Below are 19,583 nucleotides of genomic sequence, written 5' to 3' on the forward strand. Positions count from 1 at the left end.
CAGCAGTTGTGGCTGTTTCTGCGTTTATATAATACACGAGTCATCACACTAATGATCGTCCCAAGTGCTTTACCCTAATTAACCTCCATTCATCTCATCCATCCATGCATCGAACCGTCACCTAATTTTCCACGGAATGATATCATTCTTATTATTTTCTGCCATCCTCAGCTCTGGACCCGCGAGTGGTGAAATAATTTGGTAGCTTTCCGCCGTTTCATTCAGTGTGTCAGCGGTTATGGGGTGAAGGTGGGAGAATGGTGGCAGAAGGGAGAGATAGATCAGCCATGATTGAACGGCAGAGTAGACTTGATGGGCCGAATGGCCTAATTCTTCTCCTATCACTTATGAACTTAAATCTATCCGGATTTGCACACCAGAAATACTATAATTTCCCACAAGGAAACGAGCACATTGGCCTTCAACTTCCCTGGATACAAAATTAGCACCAAAAAATGTTTGGACTTCCCACCCCCAGAAAGCATGCGACACACATTTTTAACCATCTTGTGCCTTTCGTAGAGTCCACCAGGGGCTATACTGGAAGAAGGACAATCACGGGGAGAACGTACAAACTCCGTACAGACAGCGTCCGTAGTCGGGATCGAACCCGGGTCTCCGGCGATGACATTTTGCTGCAAGGCAGCAACTCTACCGCTGCGCCACCGTGACCATGGATAAGGTGGATAGCACCCGAATTGAAAACTGAATTGAAAGAGGGTGGGTCATAAGTGATAGGAGGAGAATTAGGCCATTCGGCCCATCAAGTCTACTCCGCCATTCAATCATGGCTGATCTATCTCTCCCTCATCACTCCATTCTCCTGCCTTCTCCCCATAACCCCTGACACCCGTACTAATTAAGAATCTATCTATCTCTGCCTTAAAAATATCCATTGACTTGGCCTCCACAGCCTTCTGTGGCAAAGAGTTCCACAGATTCACCACCCTCTGCCCGAAGAAACGTCTGTGTGGGCAAGAAGTCTGAAGTCTGAAGAAGGGTTTCGGCCCGAAACGTTGCCTATTTCCTTTCGCTCCATAGATGCTGCTGCACCTGTTGTGTGGGCAAGTTGGGCCGAAGGGCCTGATTTCACCCTGCATGGCTCTAAGGAATCAAATTGGAAGGTGGAGCTGAAGAAGGAAGTGGCAAAGTTCAGAACTAACCATATCCACTCAAGATGGAACAAGGTAAATCCCAGCCTTGCATCTCTCCTGACTTTTATCCTCATCATTACTCACTATCGATCACTACAGTGCAGATGTAGTGAATTAAATTAGGGTAGAATTGCTGCCTCACAGCGCCAGAGACCCGGGTTCGATCCTGACTACGGACTGCTGTTTGTACGGAGTTTGTACGTTCTCCCCGTGACCTGCGTGGGTTTACTCCGGGTGCTCCGGTTTCCTCCCACACTCCAAAGACATACAGGTTTGAAGGTTAATTGGCTTGGTATAAATGTAAATTGTGTGTAGGATAGTGTGAGTGTGCGGGGATCGCTGGTCGGCGCGGACTCGGTGTTTCCGCGCTGTATCTCTAAACTCGTGGGCCTTACCATTTTCTTGTCTGCATCTTTAGGGTCGTCCACGTACGAAAGGATGAAGTCAATCCTTCTAATTCCATCGCAAAAGAAGACAGAGTCTTTGCTGTGGATCTGTTTATCAATCTGAGGAACGAAAGGAAGAATACCATGAAAAAGTGCCCAGGGGTTTTGATTTGCGACTCGAGATTTTCTTTAAACAAGAATGCTTCGATAAAAAAAAATCAAAAAAAATCAGGACTTTTGTAGCAAATCGGCCAAGCTTCTACAAGGAAGAAAACTGTTGACTTTAAAAGGAAGGCAAGCGGCCAAGACAAGCCCACCGCTCAGATCCATGCACGGACGTCCAACAAAAGCAATGGTTATTCGCAATCTGTTGTAGAATAAGTGACCTAATACTGTTACAATGCCTTTCAGAATTCACAGTGAACTGTTGTTCCGCTTGCAATCAAAAAACTATTGAGCACAATTGGGCCTGTATTACAGATAAATCTCCCAATCTGGCCAAACCACTCCAAATGTGGCTGGCTTTCAGCAACAAGACGAAAAGGCCAGCATTTATAGCCAAGCTTGGCAATATACTTAGTATAATTAATCTGTTTAGAGTTATATTGTCAATATATGCATACAAGTCTGAAGAAGGGTCCTGACCCAAAATGTTTAAGAAGGAACTGCAGATGCTGGAAAATCGAAGGTAGACAAAAATGCTGGAGAAACTCAGCGGGTGAGGCAGCATCTATGGAGCGAAGGAATTAGGCGACGTTTTAGGCCGAAACCCTTCTTCAGACTGATCCACGTTCTCCAGACTTGCTGCCTGACCCCGCTGAGTTACTCAAATACTTTCTGAAGTAGTCTGAAGAAGGGTTTCGGCCCGAAACGTTGCCTATTTCCTTCGCCCCATAGATGCTACTGCACCCGTTGAGTTTCTCCAGCATTTTTGTGTACCTTCCATTTTCCAGCATCTGCAGTTCCTTCTTAAATACTCAAATGCTTTGTCAGAATTTCAATGTGGAGGAAGGAACTGCAGATGCTGGTTCACATCGTAGACGCAAAATGTTGGAGTAACTCAGTGGGACAGGAGAATTTCAATGTGGAGAAGGAATGGGTGACGTTTCTGGTCGAGACCCTTCATCAGACTGAATTTCATTGTTGCATTTTGGGACTCATGATAAGCAACATCTATTCCCATAGATGCTGCCTCACCCGCTGAGTTTCTCCAGCATTTTTGTCTACCTTCGATTTTTCCAGCATCTGCAGTTCTTTCTTAAACATCAGACCAGTTAGGGATAAGGGAAACGAGAGATATAGGCGATGATGTGGAGAAAAAGAACAATGAAAGAAAGATATGCAAAAAAGTACCGATGATAAAGGAAACAGGCCATAGTTAACTGTTTGTTGGGTGAGAACGAGAAGCTGGTGCGACTTGGGTGGGGGAGAGATGGAGAGAGAGGGAATGCCGGGGTTACTTGAAGTTAGAGAAATCAATATTCATACCACAGGGCTGTAAGCTGCCCAAGCGAAATAACCTATCCTATCACCCCCTCCGTGACACACTGGTCAACCTGAGGAGCACCTTCAGCGACAGACTGGTTCCACCAAGATGCAGCACAGAACGCCACATGAGACCCTTCTTCCCTGTGGCTATCAAAGTGTACAACTCCTCCCCCCTTCTGTCGTGGGGTAGACATGTATCCTGTTGTGTTTTATGACTGTTGACAGATCAATTTCCCTCTTGGGAATAATAAAGTTCGTATCGTATCTACGCCTCTACGCTGGAGATATTTAATCTTGAGTCACTGGTGATCAATGGTTCTGGCACTTTGTACCTCTGACAGCTGATGGCTCTATATAGCTGGAGCTGTCTCACCGAGATCCAGCCCGAGGAAGGGTCTCGACCCGAAACATCACCCATTCCATCTCTCCAGAGATGCTGCCTGTCCTGCTGAGTTACTCCAGCTTTTTGTGTTCATCTTTGGTGTAAACCAGCATCTGCAGTTCCTTCCTACACATACCTTATACACACATATGCAGACATACATATATAGACTGACACACATAGACACGCACACATAGACAGACACACACACATAGACACACACACATACATAGACACACACATACATAGACACACACATACATAGACACACACATACATAGACACACACACATACATAGACACACACATACATAGACACACACACATACATAGACACACACATACATAGACACATACACACAGACACACATAGACACATACACACACACATAGACACACACATTGACAGACACACACACATACAGACAGACAGACAGACAGACAGACAGACACACACACACACACACAGACAGACACACACACATAGACACACACACATAGACACACACACACACACACATAGACACACACACAGAAACACACATAGATAGACACACACATACAGACAGACACACACACATAGAGAGACAGACACACAGACACACCTATTTATATATATATATACAAACAAACAAATAAACAAACAGTAATGGTTGGTGCATGTTCGGCAGAGTTACTACAGCACTGTGTGTCGCTGTTGATCTATGTGGAGGCAGTGGTGTGGAGAGCCAGCATTCTCCAAGCTGCAGCCAGCTCTGGTGCTGATGAATCGTGGAGTACAGTATCATGGAAATAATGAGCCTGCACGCTGACACACTGCAGATATTCCACCAAGCAGCAGACGGTGACTCACCCAGCCCCACTCCAACACCAAACCTGGACTTTTATGGGAAATGCTCTGGCTGTGACTAATCTACACAGTGCCTAATCTGAGGAAAGACATTCCTGCCATAGAGGGAGTACAGAGAAGGTTCACCAGGCTGATTCCTGGGATGTCAGGACTTTCATATGAAGAAAGACTGGATAAACTCGGCTTGTACTCGCTAGAATTTAGAAGATTGAGGGGGGATCTTATAGAAACGTACAAAATTCTTAAGGGGTTGGACAGGCTAGATGCAGGAAGATTGTTCCCGATGTTGGGGAAGTCCAGAACAAGGGGTCACAGTTTAAGGATAAGGGGGAAATCTTTTAGGACCGAGATGAGGAAAACTTTTTTCACACAGAGAGTGGTGAATCTCTGGAATTCTCTCCCGCAGAAGGTAGTTGAGGCCAGTTCATTGGCTATATTTAAGAGGGAGTTAGATGTGGCCCTTGTGGCTAAAGGGATCAGGGGGTATGGAGAGAAGGCAGGTACAGGATACTGAGTTGGATGATCAGCCATGATCATATTGAATGGCGGTGCAGGCTCGAAGGGCCGAATGGCCTACTCCTGCACATATTTTCTATGTTTCTATGTTTCTATGTCTGAATTCTATAAACACACAAAATACTCATTTAGCACTACAGGTTCACAACCTTTTATCCGAAAGCCTTGGGACCAGACACTTCTCCGATTTCGGAATTTTTCAGATTTCGGAATGGAAGATTTTTAGCGTAGATTAGGTAGGTAACGCGGGCGGCTTGGAAAGTCTGGAGCGGCTGTCATTGTAAATCATTGCTTAAATGTTAGTCAGTTAGTTTGGAGGGATTTTATGTGGTGGGGGGGGGGGGTGTGAAGGGGATGGGAGAAGGGGGTGAAGGGGAGGGGGGGGTTGAAGGGGTAAAGGGGGAAACTTTAATTCTTAGTCCCCTACCTGGTCGGAGAGGCGGGGAGCGGGCAATGCCTTACCGGGTCGCCGTGCGGTAAGCTCCGGAGCGCTGTAGCCGCCGACTCCCAACATGGGGCTGCGGGCATCCGGCCGCGGGCCGCGCTGGATTTGGAGCGCCGCGCAGCCAGGGATCGATTTCGCCGGGGTCCGAGCTCCAACCGGCGCCGCCCGCAGCCCCAGCTCCGCGATGTTGGGAGTCGGCGGCCACAGCGCTCCGGAGCTTACCGCACGGCGACCTGGAAAGGCATTGCCCGCTCCCTGCCTCTACGACCAGGTAGGGGACTAAGAATTAAAGTTTCCCCCTTCACCCCCCCACCACATAAAAGCCCTCCAAACTAACTGACTAACATTTAAACAATGATTTACAGATGTTTAAGTGTCTCCCCGGTCTCCGGGGAGGAGGCAGCCGCTACAGAAGTACAGACCTGGGTTGACCGTGGGTCGTTTCGGGTCAAGTTTGGCACCAAACGCGAGCTTTGGTGTGCAGACGACATCCTGGAAAAAATGTCCGGGTTTCGGAGCTTTTCGGTCTCCGGAATTTCGGATAAAAGGTTGTGCACCTGTATTTAGATGCCAGATTATATTATGGATGCGACTTCTAGATCAAAAACCCTGCCCTGACGAGATAATGTCTAAACATTTGCTTTCACAGAATCTGAAAAATAAAGTTGAACTTAGCAGTAACTGAACTCATGCACCAAATATATATTGTGTGATCTGTGTCGTGTGGTGGGAACAGACTTTTAGATGGGAGACACAAAATTCTGCAGATGCCGGAATCTGCAGCAAAAATCAAAAGGAAGAACAGCCGGAAGAACTCAGCAGTCAGGCAGCAGCTGCGGAAGGAATGGACAGTAGATGTTTGAGATCGAGACCCTTCACTTAAACTGAAAGTGCAGAGGGGGAATAGATGGTATAAAGAGGTAGAGAGGGGTGAGGCAAGGTTTAATCAAATACTTGTCAATAGACAATCGGTGCAGGAGTAGGCCATTCTGCAGGAACTATACATCAGGAGGTGCAACTCCAGAGCCAATAAAATCATGGGAGACCCCTTCCACCCCTGCAACGGACTGTTCCAGCTGCTACGGTCAGGCAAACGCCTCCATTGCCATGCGGTGAGAACGGAGAGGTTGAGAAGGAGTTTCTTCCCAGAGGCCATTCGGACTGTAAACTCCTATCTCACCAGGGACTAACTTTACTGAACCACTCTACTGCTTTTTTTTAAATTGCTGTTTTTTTCCCTTTTTCCTTCCGCCCACAATATTTAATATGTAAAAGAATATGTGATTCTGTTCCATTCTGTTTGGAGTTTGTTTGTTTGTTTGTTTGTTTGTCTTTTTGCACAAAAGTCCGCGAGCATTGCCACTTTTCATTTCACTGCACATCTCGTATGTGTATGTGACGAATAAACTTGACTTGACTTGACTTGACTTCGGCCCTTCGAGCCAGCGCCGCCATTCAATGTGATCATGGCTGATCCTGGAGATTATTGGGTTAACGTGTGATATGGGATTGACGGTACTTGGTCTTGCACCCGTTGGGAGTTTAGAAGGATGAGGGGGCACATCATTGGAACTTACCAAATAGTGAGCATTCCATGTTCTCCAGAGCTGCTGCCTGACCTGCAGAGTTACTCCAGCACTCTGTGCCTATCTAACTTATTCCTCGTTACTATCTTGTATGTATGAAATATTTTGGGATTCTCTATAATCTGTCATGCCAAGGACATTTCCCGGCTGCTTCTGACATTCCTAATTCCCAGAATGAGTAATTCCCGGCATTCTTCATACTCCTCAAAGGCCCTGTGTGATCTATTCTTCCTGAATGTCATGGATAATGTGGGAAGACAATAGACAATAGACAATAGGGGCAGGAGTAGGCCATTCGGCCCTTCGAGCCAGCACTGCCATTCAATATGATCATGGCTGATCATCCCCAATCAGTACCCCGTTCCTGCCTTCTCCCCATATCCCCTGACTCCGCTATTTTTAAGAGCCCTATCTAGCTCTCTCTTGAAAGCATCCAGAGAACCGGCCTCCACCGCCCTCTGAGGCAGAGAATTCCACAGACTCACCACTCTCTGTGAGAAAACGTGTTTCCTCGTCTCCGTTCTAAATGGCTTACTCCTTATTCTTAAACTGTGGCCCCTGGTTCTGGACTCCCCCAACGTCGGGAACATGTTTCCTGCCTCTAGCGTGTCCAAGCCCTTAACAATCTTATATGTTTCAATGAGATACCCTCTCATCCTTCTAAACTCCAGAGTGTACAAGCCCAGCTGCTCCATTCTCTCAGCATATGACAGTCCCGTCATACCGGGAATTAACCTTGTGAACCTACGCTGCACTCCCTCAATAGCAACAATGTCTTCCCTCAAATTAGGGGACCAAAACTGCACACAATACTCCAGGTGTGGTCTCACTAGGGCCCTGTACAACTGCAGAAGGACCTCTTTGCTCCTGTCATGGATAATGTGGGAAGACTTCTGCATCAACCATTGCAATTGGTATCCCAGTGTTGGCCATCAGTAAAGAATGATTCAGCGGGTGAGGCAGCATCTATGGAGCGAAGGAATAGGTGATGTTTCGGGTCGAGACCCTTCTTCAGATTCCTTCGCTCCATAGATGCTGCCTCATCCACTGAGTTTCTCCAGTAATTTTGTCTACCTTCGGTTTTTCCAGCATCTGCAGTTCTTTCTTAAACAGTAAAGAATGATTGTTTGGTTCGAGCCTCTATCCTGTTTACTTGCCTTGCGAACAAGATTTAAGAAAATAATCTACGGATGGTCCACGTAATAGTTCTTGTCTATCATTGTAAATTGCAAATTGGGCCCCATATCGAAGGAAGGATATTGACGTTGCAGAGGGTCCAGAGGAGGTCTACGAAAATGATCCAGTGGATGATAGGGTTAATGTTTGAGGAATGTTTGAAGGCACAGAGCCTCTCCACGCTGGAGTTTGGATGAGGGAGAACCTCATTAAAACGTACCGAATAGTGAAAGGCCCGGATAGAGCAGATGTTTCCACTGGCGGGGGACTCTAGGACCAGAGGCCACAGCATCAGAATAAAAGAATGTTCCATTGGAAAGATAAGGAGGAATTTCTTTAGCCAGAGGGTGATAAATCTGAGGAATTAATTGCCGCAGAAAGTTTTGACCGATTCTTGAATAGTAAGTGTGTCAAAGGTTACGGGGAGAAGGCAGGGGAATGGCAGAGGGAGGGAAAGATAGATCAGCCCTGACCACGAGGAACAGTGGAGGAAGAGACTGACAGTGGAGGAAGAACCAAGAGCCAAGCCACGGTGGAGCAGACTCGATGGGCCGAATGGCCTAATTCTGCTCCTATGAACTAATACGAGATGGTCCTGTTAATAAATCCCACAAGATGACCTGGGTTTTAGTTCCACAGCTGTCAGGGTGGGATTTGCTCTCCTAATTCGGGACCAGACACAGTTTTGAACAAATGACTTCCATTCTAAAATTGACATTTCTTTCATTCCACAGCCTTGCACTTCCCCAACCAACCAGTGCATCTCCACCCCACTTCACAGTCGCCTTTAGCAGTGGCCATCTTGTCAACCACCAGTGTTTCTGTACAATAACGCAACTGTTAACCAACTTAAGGCCCACAACCGATTATCCGGCACCCTTGCTTCCTTTGATCTTCTCGAAACATATAAAATTCTCAAAGGATTGGACAGGGTAGACCGGGAAACATGTTCCCGATGTTGGGGGAGTCCAGAACCAGGGGTCACACAGTTTAAGAATAAGGGGTCGGCAATTTTGGACTGAGATGAGGAAAAACGTTTTCACCCAGAGAGTTGTGAATCTGTGGGATTCTCTGCCACAGAAGGCAGTGGAGGCCGATTCACTGGATGTTTTCAAGAGCGGGTTAGATTTAGATCTTAGGGCTAATGGAATCAAGGGATATTGGGAGAAGGCAAGAATGGGGTACTGTTTGTGGATGATCAGCCATGATCACAGTGAATGGTGGTACTGGCTCGATGGGCCGAATGGCCTGCTCCTGCACCTATTTTCTACGTTTTCTCCGAGATCTTCGTTTTTTTTCCCACACTCCAGACGTACAGGTTTGTGGGTTTAAGAAGGAACTGCAGATGCTGGAAAAATCGAAGGTAGACAAAAGTGCTGGAGAAACTCAGCGGGTGAAGCAGCATCTATGGAGCGAAGGAATAGGTGATGTTTCGGGTCGAGACCCAAGGGTCACCTGTTCCCTAGCTCCATAGATGCTGCCTCACCCACTGAGTGTCTCCAGCATTTTTGTCTATTTTTGTAGGTTAATTGGTTTGGTAGAAACTTGTCCCTAGTGTGTGTAGGATTGTGTTAGAGTACAGGGATCGCTGGTCGGCATGGACTGGGTGGGCCGAAAGGCCTGTTTCCGGGCTGTATCTCTAAACTAAACTCGAAACTCCTTTGCGACAACCCACTTCCATTATACTCCCCAATATAACTGCGCCGTCTCAAATTCCCATTCATTTTCTCAATGAGAATAACATTGCACGCTGAGACCCCCTGACGTGCTTTGATGCGGGGTCTTTATCAAATGCCATTCAACACAGACATAGATGCGGAAAACCAGCCCCTCTCTGCATTCAGTAACGTTTGCGTGCTAAAAGCTTTGTCCCACGGTACGAGTTCATTCCAAGAGCTCTCCCGAGTTTCCCCTGATTCGAACTGGGAGATTTACGGTAATGGCCACTCGTCGGTACTCGGGGCTCTCGTGGACATTTTTCAACATGTTGAAAAATCTTCACGAGTCTTCCCGTGCTTACCTGCCGTTAGCGAGTCTTCCCGAGTACCTGCCGTTAGCGTAACGAGCCGCTAAGAGACGTCCCCGAGCTCCGACGCACCCACTATGTTCATTCTCCGTGCTTACCACGAGTTTGATTTTTTTTAAACTCGGGAGAGCTCTTGGAATGAACTCGTACAGTGGGACAGGGCTTTAAACATGCTGCCTTCTGTTCTCTATTCCTATATAATAGAATGCAATGCACTCTTCAACCATAGCTTCCCTCTCATTGAGTGAGAACAGACAATCACATCCCCCCAAACACAGTGCGAAGCATAACATCGAAAAGACAGCAGGCAGTTTTGTCCTCTCTCTCCTCCCCGATCAGCCGCCCAGTGAAATGATCGCACGTGCAAGAACTGCCCCAAATCAGATTTATGCCCCAAAATAAACTTGCTCCGGCTTTGAGGTATTAGTTGGAAAAAAATAATCTTAAAATATGGTAACAATTCTTTGCTGTAGCATTCTGATGCATGGTTAAATGGCCAATAACTGCAATTGAAGCTCTCCCCCACACTACACACTCCATAGCACTGGACAGCAATGTAACCTCTAATGCAGGAACCTCTAGTGTGGGGAAAATGTCCCCCATGTTGGGGGAGTCCAGAACTAGGGTCACAGTTTAAGAATGAGGGATCGGATATTTAGGACTGAGATGAGGAAAAACCTTTTCAGCCAGAGAGTTGTGAATCTGTGGAATTCTCCGCCACAGAAGGCAGTGGAGGCCGATTCACTGGATGTTTTCAAGAGAGAGTTGGATTTAGCTCTTAGGGCGAACAGAATGGAGAGACATGGGGTGAAAGCAGGAACGGGGTACTGATGCTGGAATGATCAGCCATGATGATATTGAATGGCGGTGCTGGCACGAAGGGCTGAATGGCCTACTCCTGCATCTACTTTCTATGTTTCTAATCAGTCTCCAATGTATGAATTTTACTAAGTAACTCAATGGTGAAAAGAAAAGCCCTTACAATCAGAACGCCAGTCTGTCAAAGTTCCTCAATGTGAGCGACATATTTGTCTAAAGGATAATTTTTCCATAAAGTCCAATTTGCCCCTGCTGTGAAACACAGCAATTCTAATATCTATATGATTGGATTATTGTGCAGGCAGGAACTGCAGGTGCTGGCTTACACTAAAGTTAAACACAAAGTGCTGGAGTAACTCAGCGAGACAGGCAGCATCTCTGGAGAGAAGGAATGGGTGACGTTTCGGGTCGAGGCTGAAGTCTGAAGAAGGGTCTCGACACAAAACCTCATCTATTCATTTTCCATCCCACACACACTAGGGACAATTTACATTTATACCAAGCCAATTAACAAACAAGCCGATACGTCTTTGGAGTGTGGGAGGAAACCGAAGATCTCGGAGAAAACCCACGCAGGTCACGGGGAGAATGTACAAACTCCGTACAGACACGCACCCATAGTCGGGATCGAACCCGGGTCTCTGACGCTGTAATCGCTATAATGCCCCCGTCCCACTTAGGAAACCTGAACGGAAACCTCTGGAGACTTTGTGCCCCGCCCAAGGTTCCCGGAGGTTTTTGTCAGTCTCCCTAATGGTCGAAAGTGGTTTCCGCTTCTTCTATGTTCTGGCGATTATTTCAAAAAATTCAAAATCGGCCGCGATTAAAAATAGGTTGCCGTTTTAAAAATCGGTATTTTTTAGTCGAAGCCGGTTGCGTTGCTAGTTGCAGGTGGTTGCAGGTGGTTGCCGGAGGTTGCAGGTGGTTGCCGGAGGTTGCAGGTGGTTGCCGGAGGTTGCAGGTAGTGCAAGGTAAGACTTCCACTACTAAGTCGCGGCCAGTTTCGAATTTTTTTAAATAATCGTCGGAAACCACTTTCGACCATTAGGGAGACTGACAAAAACCTCCGGGAACCTTGGGTGGGGCGCAAAGTCTCCAGAGGTTCCCGTTCAGGTTTCCTAAGTGGGACGGGGGCATTAAGCAGCAACTCTACCGCTGCGCCATCGTTGCTGCCCTCATCTTCTGACCAGATTATTATTAGGTCTTCACAAAAATAGACAATAGATAATAGGTGCAGGAGTAGGCCATTCGGCCCTTCGAGCCAGCACCGCCATTCAATGTGATCATGGCTGATCATCCCTAATCAGTACCCCGTTCCTGCCTTCTCCCCATATCCCCTGACTCCGCTATTTTTAAGAGCCCTGTCTAGCTCTCTCTTGAAAGTATCCAGAGAACCGGCCTCCACCACCCTCTGAGGCAGAGAATTCCACAGACTCACAACTCTCTGTGTGAAAAAGTGTTTCCTTGTCTCCGTTCTGGTGGAAGAACTGGGAAGGGGGAGGGACTGGAGAGAGAGGGAAAGCAAGGGCACTTGGCGTTGACAGCATCAGTTGAACTAACGCAAGAATTATGGAACAACCACAAGGCGGGTTCTACCTGAGACCATGTAGGAGGTTGTTCGCTTAAGTAGGCATTTTGGAACACTTCCATTGTCAGAAATGTTGGCAACCTTTCAGCATTAGAGGGTAGACTGCTGTTGTGTGCACAGATAATTGCAGGCTGCAATGCATGGCTACTATGCAACGCTGCAAGAGCATTACCGTACAGTACCCTGAAACGTTTATTCACGAAAAGAAGGCGTTTTCTCTGCATCTGTGAAACAACCACCAAAAGAGAGTCACAATGGTTTAGTAGCTGGAGTGAAAGGCATCGCAAATGAGCACCGTGATAGAACAGCTCCAGTTCTATTCTTGTACAGGTTCCGCCACCGATTTTCCGTCACCCTTGATCCCGCAGCCTGGTCCCGGCCTCCGAGAGGAGTCCAACGGTACTGGAACGTTCGGCCTAGGCCGCCAGGTGGCCGAGACAACGGCACGCAAAGTAGGCCTCGGAGGTCGGCCGTGGGAACGGATCTGCCGGAGGTGGGAGGGGTGGGGGGCAAATTCCACCCGGCGATCGGCCACAGAGGTCCTGATGAGGTCGAGATTGGCCATCTCACCTAGCCTGGGGGCCACATTTTCGGGGGGACTTCCAAGGGGGAGGGGGTTCCTAATGCTCAAGTGCGCTCTCGTAATTTTGTCCGGATTAATGGAGGTGCCGGACTACCGGTTGCTGGGTAATCGGTGGCGGACCAGGGATACACGCATCGGGCAAAGAGTGGTTAAGCATATTACCTCAAATCTCCTCACAAAACCAAAACACTCAATGACAGGCCTTGCAGGGAGGTTCTACTGCAGTTGTACAGGGTCTTGGTGAGACCACACCTGGAGTATTGCGTACAGTTTTGGTCTCCAAATCTGAGGAAGGACATTATTGCCATAGAGGGAGTGCAGAGAAGGTTCACCAGACTGATTCCTGGGATGTCAGGACTGTCTTATGAAGAAAGACTGGATAGACTTGGTTTATACTCTCTAGAATTTAGGAGATTGAGAGGGGATCTTATAGAAACTTACAAAATTCTTAAGGGGTTGGACAGGCTAGATGCAGGAAGATTGCTCCCGATGTTGGGGAAGTCCAGGACAAGGGGTCACAGCTTAAGGATAAGGGGGAAATCCTTTAAAACCGAGATGAGAAGAACTTTCTTCACACAGAGAGTGGTGAATCTCTGGAACTCCCTGCCACAGAGGGTAGTCGAGGCCAGTTCATTGGCTATATTTAAGAGGGAGTTAGATGTGGCCCTTGTGGCTAAGGGGATCAGAGGGTATGGAGAGAAGGCAGGTACGGGATACTGAGTTGGATGATCAGCCATGATCATATTGAATGGCGGTGCAGGCTTGAAGGGCCGAATGGCCTACTCCTGCACCTAATTTCTATGTTTCTATGTTTCTATGTAGCCTTTTGCCATTTAAAGAGGCACGACCATAGATTTGGTGGAAATAGGATTTGCATTTTAGTAAGTTTTTATTTATTTTCCATCCACCTTGCACCTTTCCCCAACACCCATCTTACTCCAGCTGAAGACATCAGATTTCATTCTCGGGGGCATGGAGAGGCGACGTTTCGGCTCGGGACCCTTCTTCAGTCTGACAAAGTTGTCCCGATCCGAAACGTCATCTGTCCACGTTCTCCGGAGAAACTGCCTGACCCGCTGAGTTACTGTGAGTCTGTGGACTTCTGTGCCTCAGAGGCCGGTTCTCAGGATACTTCCAAGAGAGAGCTAGATAGGGCTCTTAAAGATAGCGGAGTCAGGGGATATGAGGAGAAGGCAGGAATGGGATACTGATTGGGGATGATCAGCCATGATCACATTGAATAGGTGGCTCGAAGGGCCGAATGGCCTACTCTTGCACCTATTATCTATTGTCTCCAGTACTTTATCTTCAACGCTAGATTCCAGCATCGCAGTTCCTTGTGCCTATGGACTTTTTTTCTTTCAATGTGGTGCCGCGATAGAGTTGCTGCCTCACAGCGCCAGAGACCCGGGTTTAATCCTGACTATGGGTGCTGTCTGTACGGAGTTTGTACATTCTCCCCATGACCCGCGTGGGTTTACTCCGAGAACTTCGGTTTCCTCCCACACGCCAAAGACGTACAGGTTTGTAGGTTAATTGGCTTGGTATGAATGTAAAGATTGTGTGTAGGATAGTGTTAATGTGCAGGGATCGCTGGTCGGTGTGGACTCAATGGGCCGAAGGGCCTGTTTCTGCACTGTATCTCTAAACTAAACTAATACTGGCATGGTCAGTATTTTCTTGCTCACCTCTAAGAGTGAAAGGCCTGGATAGGGTGGATGTGGAGCAGGTGTTTCCACTAGTGGGAGAGTCTAGGACCAGAGGCCGTAGCCTCAGAATACGGGGTGGAGAATTACGGAAAGTTGACTGCAATGAAGACAAAGTACACCCTCGTTATAATAGACCATGTGTGGGGGGATGGTGTCCGTTATAACCGAATAAGGGATTAGCGAGTAAGACGGTATAGTTGTATGAGTAGTAGAAACCAAGAACTGCAGATGCTGGTTAATACACAAAAGTGCTGGAGTAACTCAGCGGGTCAGGCAGCATCTCTGGAGAACATGGATAGGTGACGTTTCGGGTCGAGACCCTTCTTCAGACTGGGAGTCAGGGGAGAGGGAGACAGAGAGATATGGAGGGGTGTGGTGAGAAAACGAGAGATTAAAGCGTACGAAGTATCAAGGGAGATGTAGAATAGATCATTGTTGGCTAGGGGAAGGTGACAACGAGGTGTCCAATGTAAAATTTAATCAGGAGGACGGTCAGAGTGGTCGGAGAACTAGGATGGCGGAGGGATGAAGAGAGAGGGAGAGATGCTGCCTGACCCGCTGAGTTACTCCAGCACTCTGTGAAACGTCACCTATCCATGTTCTCCACAGATGCTGCCTGACCCGCTGAGTAATGCCTCTGTCCCACTTAGGAAACCTGAACGTAAACCTCTGGAGACTTTGCGCCCCACCCAAGGTTTCCGTGCAGTTCCCGGAGGTTTTTGTCAGTCTCCCTACCTGCTTCCACTACTTGCAACCTCCGGCAACCACCTGCAATCTCCGGGAACCGCACGGAAACCTTGGGTGGGGCGCAAAGTCTCCAGAGGTTTTCGTTCAGGTTTCCTAAGTGGGACAGGGGCATTACTCCAGCATTTTGTGTCTGTCTTTGGTTCAAACAAGAGGTAGTGATTGTGCTACAGGTGAGTTGGCGGACCCTGGTCTGTTGGCGGGAGTGTGCGAGGCGAGGTTCAGGGGAGTCGAAGTCAGACAAGAACGAAAAGCCTCATTAATAGAATGTATACTTTGAAGACAGACGCAAAAATCCGGAGTTAACTCAGCGGGACAGGCAGCATCTCTGGAGATAGGGAACAGGCGGAGTTTTGGGTCGAGACCCTTCCAGGTCCCATTCACTCACCTTTCTGGCAGGTAAGAATGGTTGTTTCTCAGGGTCTTCAACAGTCTGAAGATGAGTCTCGACCCGAAACGTCACCCATTCCTTCTCTCCAGAGATGCTGCCTGTCCCGCTGAGTTACTCCAGCATTTTGTGTCTATCTTTATTTTTCATGGAGTAGTCTCCTTTAAATGTCATCAACTGGTTGGGTAGAGTGTAGGGATGTGGTGAATAATGCGAGATCATTAACGTGCGTGCTTCCCCAAGTAGTTTAACCCCATCGCCCATATGACTTCCTTCCTTCCGTGACGTTCATACCTACTTTATATCCACCTTGAGTTATGGGTCACTAACACGATGAACCATTTTTCATGGAAACATAGAAAATAGTTGCAGGACGAGGCCATTCGGCCCTTCGAGCCAGCACCGCCATTCATTGTGATCATGGCTGATCATCCCCAATCAATAACCCGTGCCTGCCTTCTTCCCATATACCTTGACTCCACTAGCCCCTAGAGCTCTATCTAACTCTCTCTTAAATCCATCCAGTGATTTGGCCTCCACTGTGGCAGGGAATTCCACAAATTCACAACTCTCTGGGTGAAAACGTTTTTTCTCACCTCAGTCTTAAATGGCCTCCCCTTTATTCTAAGTGTGTGTGGCCCCCTGGTTCTGGACTCGCCCAACAGTTCGCCTTGGATCAGGTTCTGAAACTTATTTCATTTTAAGGATGAGGAACAGTTTCAAGAAGCCAAAGTTTCTGACTTCTGAAATTAGTTTCGTTTACTTTTATGTGTACCGAGGTACAGTGAAAATCCGTTTTGTCGCATTCTAACCAGTCAGTGGAAAGCCAGTGCATGAATATAATCGAGCCGTCCACAGTGTACAGATACATGATAAAAGGAATAAGGTTTCGTGCAAGATAAAGTCCAGCAAAGTCTGATTAAATATAGTCTGAGGGTCTCCAATGAGGTAGATGGGAGGCCAGGGCTGCACTCGAGTTGTTGATAGGATGATTCAGTTGCCTGATAACAGCTGGGAAGAAACTGTTAAAATACTTGCACAAAGATCCATCATTTATGAAGTGGATAAATAGTGTATGATTAAAGATATATTTAACTAAAGCAAATCACAGGCAATCACCACAAATACAACATAACAGAAAGAAAGCTGAACACTGATTGGACGCACGGTGGCGCAGCGGTAGAGTTGCTGCCCCACAGCGCCAGAGACCCGGGTTCGATCCCGACAACGGGTGCTGTCTGTACGGAGTTTGCACGTTCTCCCCGTGAGCAGCGTGGGTTTTCCCACACTCCGAAGACGTGCAGGTTTGTAGGTTAATTGGCTTTTGCAAATTGTAAATTGTCCCTGGTGTGTGTAGGATAGTGCTGATGTACGGGGATCGCTGGCCGGCACGGACTCGGTGGGCCGAAGGGCCTGCTTCCGCGACGTATCTCTAAACGAAAGGATTTCATAGTTCCTCCCGTTCATTGGACCGGTAATATATCGTGGGTAGATGGGACGAGAATGGATCTGGTTGGATCTAAGTTACTTTTATGGCACAATATATCTGGAATTTTTTTTCCCCATATGATCAGCTGCTGTAACAATTAGGCTAATTCTGGGACTTAGTTCATAGCTGTAAAATGGGGACGTGAATGGGCGTGGGTTTTCTCCGAGATCTTCAGTTTCCTCCCACTCTCCAAAGTCGTGCAGGTTTGTAGGTTAATTGGCTTGGCATAAGTGGAAATTGTGCCTAGTGTGTGTAGGGTAGCGTTAATGTGTGCAGGGATCGCTGGTCGGTGCGGACTCGGTGGGCTGAAGGGCCTGTTTCCACGCTGTATCTCTAAACTAAACCAAATCCAAGGATGAGTCCAGAGACCAGAGAACAGAGTGATCAGATTCTACGATGGATCATCCTGAAATTCAAGACTTCAAGCAGTGGGTGGAACTGCTGCCTCACAGCGCCTAAGATCCAATCTTAATCCTGACCTCGGGTGCGGTCTGTGTGGAGTTTGCACGTTCTCCCTGTGACCGGTTTTCTTCCCACTTCCCAAAGGCGTGCGGGTTTGCAGGCTAATTGGCCCTCTCTAAATTACACACGAGTGTGTAAGGAGCGGGTGAGGAGTGGGGTAACATTGAACTAGTGTGAAAGGGTCATCGATGGTCGGCTTGGACTTGGTGAGACGAAGATTCTGTTTCATGCTGTATCTCTAATCCAAAGTCAATGACATTTAATAGCAAGGAACTTGCGGATGCTGGTTTACACCAAAGATAGCCACAAAATACCAGAGTAACTCAACGGGTCAGGCAGCACCTCTGGTGAAAATGACTAGTTGACGTTTTGAGTCAGGTTGAAGAAGGGTCCCAATACAAAACATCACCTGTCCACGTTCTCTAGAGATTGCTGCCTGACCCCCCCGCTGAGTTACTCCAGCACTCTGTGGCTATCTTTAAAGTCAGCAAAACTTTTCTTACAACAGTGACAATGTTCCCGATGTTGGGGGAGTCCAGAACCAGGGGCCACAGTTTAAGAATAAAGGGTAAGCCATTTAGGACGGAGACGAGGAAACACTTTTTTTCTCACAGAGAGCTGTGAGTCTGTGGAATTCTCTGCCTCAGAGGGCGGTGGAGGCAGGTTCTCTGGATGCTTTCAAGAGAGAGCTAGATAGGGCTCTTAAAAATAGCGGAGTCAGGGGATATGGGGAGAAGGCAGGAACGGGGTACTGATTGTGGATGATTGAATGGGGGTGCTGGCTCGAAGGGCTGATTGGCCTACTCCTGCACCTATTGTCTATAGTGGAGCCAGCGGATATAGGGAGAAGGCAGGAACTGGGTACTGATTGGGGATGATCACCCATGATCACATTGAATGGCGGTAGTGGCTCGAAGAGCCGAATGGCCTACTCCTGCACCTATTGTCTGTTGACATTTTGAATTAGAAGGTAAAATACAGGCAAAGGCACTGGAACAAGGCAAAAACATGCACACACTCTAGCATGCACACCAAACCACCACCACATGTAGACGGACATGTTAGTAAGGGGCTGCTTACCATCTTTGATGGACCCGAGATTAGGGAAGCAGTCTCTGTGGTAGTGCTTAGTACCTGATGAGTCATTAAGGAGAGATTCTAATGTTAGATTCCAAAACAAGCAAAGCATCCTTTAGGATTAGATCTTCAAATTAGGTTACATTAATGCCGCATGCCATCGAGGAAGGCAACCAACTAAAACAAACATAACTTGGCTCAGAGGTGAGAAGGAACATGCAACTGCCAATGTGGCTACACTACAAAACTTAAGGGCCTGTCCCACGAGCATGCGACTGCATGCGGTAAGCGCGACCTAAGCGACGGCATGCGGCAAGCGCTACCTAACGTGGTCGCTTGAGCTGTACGGCCTCGCGGGGCCGGTCCCACTTCGATCGCCGGAGCCGTATGGAGTTGTGCGGAGCTGGTCCCGACATCGCGCGGGGCTCCGAAAAACTGACTGTGTTCAGAAATTACACGCGGCAACGGCCTGCCGGCCCGCAGCCGCCTCAACGGGCGTGCGCAGTGTCTCGACGGCGTATGTCATGCGCGAACTTCCCGCGGATTTCGCTCGAACTTCACGTCACTCACTCGACCTCCACGTGGCCCCCACTTCTGCTTTGGTCGCATGCAGGTCGCATGCTCGTGGGACAGGCCCCTAATGCTTCCAGAGTACCCCAAAGGCATACAGGCTTGTAGGTTGCGTCAGAAGGAACTGCAGATGCTGGTATAAATC

The 19,583-nt window shown here is 47.8% G+C and overlaps 1 protein-coding gene across 11 annotated transcripts in view; it reads right to left on the bottom strand.

Moving 5' to 3' along the window:
- The window catches only part of ano5 (anoctamin 5), a 114,044-nt gene that overhangs the window by 46,960 nt on the left and 47,501 nt on the right, over positions 1 to 19,583 (bottom strand). For 4 of the 11 annotated variants that reach the window (XM_033038666.1, XM_033038667.1, XM_033038670.1 and 1 more), the window contains one exon: positions 1,550 to 1,660. In XM_033038666.1, coding sequence (XP_032894557.1) covers positions 1,550 to 1,660 — 111 coding nt within the window. Of the gene's footprint in view, positions 1 to 1,549; positions 1,661 to 1,857; positions 1,877 to 12,598; positions 12,641 to 18,871; positions 18,926 to 19,583 lie in introns of those variants that run through there. The other 7 variants (XM_033038663.1, XM_033038665.1, XM_033038668.1 and 4 more) reach the window with 3 other exon arrangements.

This window comes from Amblyraja radiata, chromosome 20 (assembly GCF_010909765.2).
Source record: "Amblyraja radiata isolate CabotCenter1 chromosome 20, sAmbRad1.1.pri, whole genome shotgun sequence".
Taxonomy (NCBI): Eukaryota; Metazoa; Chordata; class Chondrichthyes; order Rajiformes; family Rajidae; genus Amblyraja; species Amblyraja radiata.